Here is a 2,310-nt window from a genome sequence, read left to right on the forward strand (position 1 = left end):
CCAAATTACAGCATTTAAAAATGTCATACGCCAGGAACCTTGGATTCAGTAAAGCTTTGCGCTCCTTAGCTAGTCTACAAAATTCTTCAATGAAGTCTCTGGAGCTTGTCCATTTGGTTAGTCACAATGGTCTCCCCTGCAGGTACGTAACTGAAGAGGATTCGAAATTCATCAAGAACATGAAGCTTGAGCTGCTGGATTTGTCAGAGAATTACCTCGCTATGATCGAGATAAACTTCTTCAAGGCTCTGCCCCAAACGTTAAAGACATTAGTACTGAGAAACAACAGATTCACCATAGGAACCTTTGGACTCCCATTTTTGACTCGTTTGAAGAACATTGTGAAATTAGATTTAACTGGTCAAAACGTAGGGGAATTGATGACGCTACCATCGAAGCAACAAGAAAACAAAGATGGTGAGACATGTGAGTTAATACCTTCAGATATTATAGATTCAGAAGAGTATCCAGATGGAATTCTGAAAGAATATGAATATCCAGCAATACAGCCGCCTCTGTACAATGGGCTGCTAAATGCAGGCCGTATGAGGAACAATCTATTTGTTATGGGCGAGGCGACCGACGCTGAGGACAAAACACGAGAGACGATGAGTGAAAATCAAAATGGCTTCACCTCTCCAATCTCAAGCAAAGTGAAGGCGATTAAGTTACCCCCAAGTTTGCAAATACTTTGGACTTCACAATTCATACTATATGGAGAATTGGTCCTATTTGGAAAAATTAAGGCAAAATTAAAGGAGATAGATTTTTCGAACAGTTTTTTGTCTAAATGGGGTAGAGGCTGGCTACACGGGAGTGAAAGGGTCGTGTCTCTAGAGGGAAATTACTGCAGATTCGTCCATCAAAGGTTTTTCCCTCTTAACAATTCTCTAGAATTTTTTAACATCCGCAACAATATATTGGGTCCACAATTTGCCAACGACGAACATGGCATACTCTTCAAACGACTTGGCCGTGTTGTCATGCTAGATTTGTCTATGAATTTAATTTATAGGCTGTCTCCGAACTTTTTTAAGGGCTTGAAGAGACTTCGTGTGCTAATATTATCAGACAATAAACTTCAGAGTTTGAATTTTCGCGTATCCAGTATGCCAGACTTGACAACAATCGATGCCAGCAAAAACTCTATCGCGTGGATTGGGAAAGCAACAAGAGACGGTCTAGACTCAATAGCTCTCCACCATCCTGTGAGTTTAGACTTGCGGAAAAACCCACTCCCTTGTACTTGTAAAGGTATCGAAATCTTGTCATGGTTAGCAACGACCAAAGTCCATCTGTCTGGCAAAGACTTTTTGGTTTGTCGCTTGGAAAAGAACCATTACGTCACCATTGGGGACCTGAGCCTTCGTGTATCGACCATGAGGAGACGCTGCGCACCTTTGCTCGACGTGGTCTTCATTTCAGTCGTGTGCGCCTCGTTATTCCTTTTGCTCTCGAGTTTCCTCGTGGTGTATCGGTGCCGCTGGAAGTTACGATACCTGCACAAAGTGACGGTCTCCAAGTGGTTTGGGTTCCATCCCAGTTCCCAAACTTCAGGTCACAAGTTCGACGCTTTCATACTATACGCCGAAGAAGATCGAGATTTTGTTTTACAAACCATGCTGACAGAGCTGGAGACAAACCGAGGCCACAAACTTTGTGTTGCGGACCGAGACTTCATGCCCGGTACCTTCATCACCCCAAACATAACGTGTGCCGTGCAAAGTAGCACTCTCACCCTCCCCGTGGTCTCCCCCGACTTCCTCGATGATGATTATTCCGAGTACGGTATCCAGATGGCGCTGTGTGAGATGGTCTTTGAGAAGCGTCCGGTGCTGCACCTAATCCTGGCCGTGCCCATGGACTACCAGCGTCTGTCCCGGGACCTCATGCGGGTGTTGAGAGAGAACAAGTACACAGAGTACCCACCACAGGAGGAGATGGAGGACGAGAACATCAAAAAGAACTTCTGGGACGCGCTCTCACGAGTGATCGGCCATTCCAATAGCCAGTCAGAGCCCAGGATGGATGTGAGCGGAGAAACATAGCAGGTGTGTTGTTGGCAGACCTGGACAGGACAGTCTACACCACCTCAGAAGTCTTCTCTCTCTTCTCTTGCCCTTTTTAACTCCATGTGGAGGACAGGCCATCAACAGCATTACTCCAGCGAAACCTGTCCTGAGCGTCCTTTTCTATCTGTTTCCATGATGTCCCCGCTTTTTCAATTTCAGCTTGTTTTTGTAAAGTGTTTTACGGCGCTCGCAACTGCATAGGTCATATGAGCGCGCGGGACACACCTAATATTTTCAG

General features: G+C 45.4%; 2 protein-coding genes across 2 annotated transcripts in view; both read left to right on the top strand.

The window, feature by feature from the left end:
* LOC101850211 (toll-like receptor 4) lies at positions 1–2,174 on the top strand (the record flags this gene model as incomplete). The annotated part of the gene is given in 1 exon segment (XM_005110682.3): positions 1–2,174. A coding segment is annotated over 1 exon segment (2,048 nt), but the record flags the coding sequence as incomplete, so codon positions are not given.
* LOC101849969 (toll-like receptor 4) overlaps positions 1–2,310 on the top strand; it is a 26,318-nt gene that overhangs the window by 8,942 nt on the left and 15,066 nt on the right. The gene's annotated exons all lie outside the window — the stretch shown is intronic.

This window comes from Aplysia californica, unplaced genomic scaffold (genome assembly GCF_000002075.1).
Source record: "Aplysia californica isolate F4 #8 unplaced genomic scaffold, AplCal3.0 scaffold00930, whole genome shotgun sequence".
NCBI classification, from domain to species: domain Eukaryota; kingdom Metazoa; phylum Mollusca; class Gastropoda; order Aplysiida; family Aplysiidae; genus Aplysia; species Aplysia californica.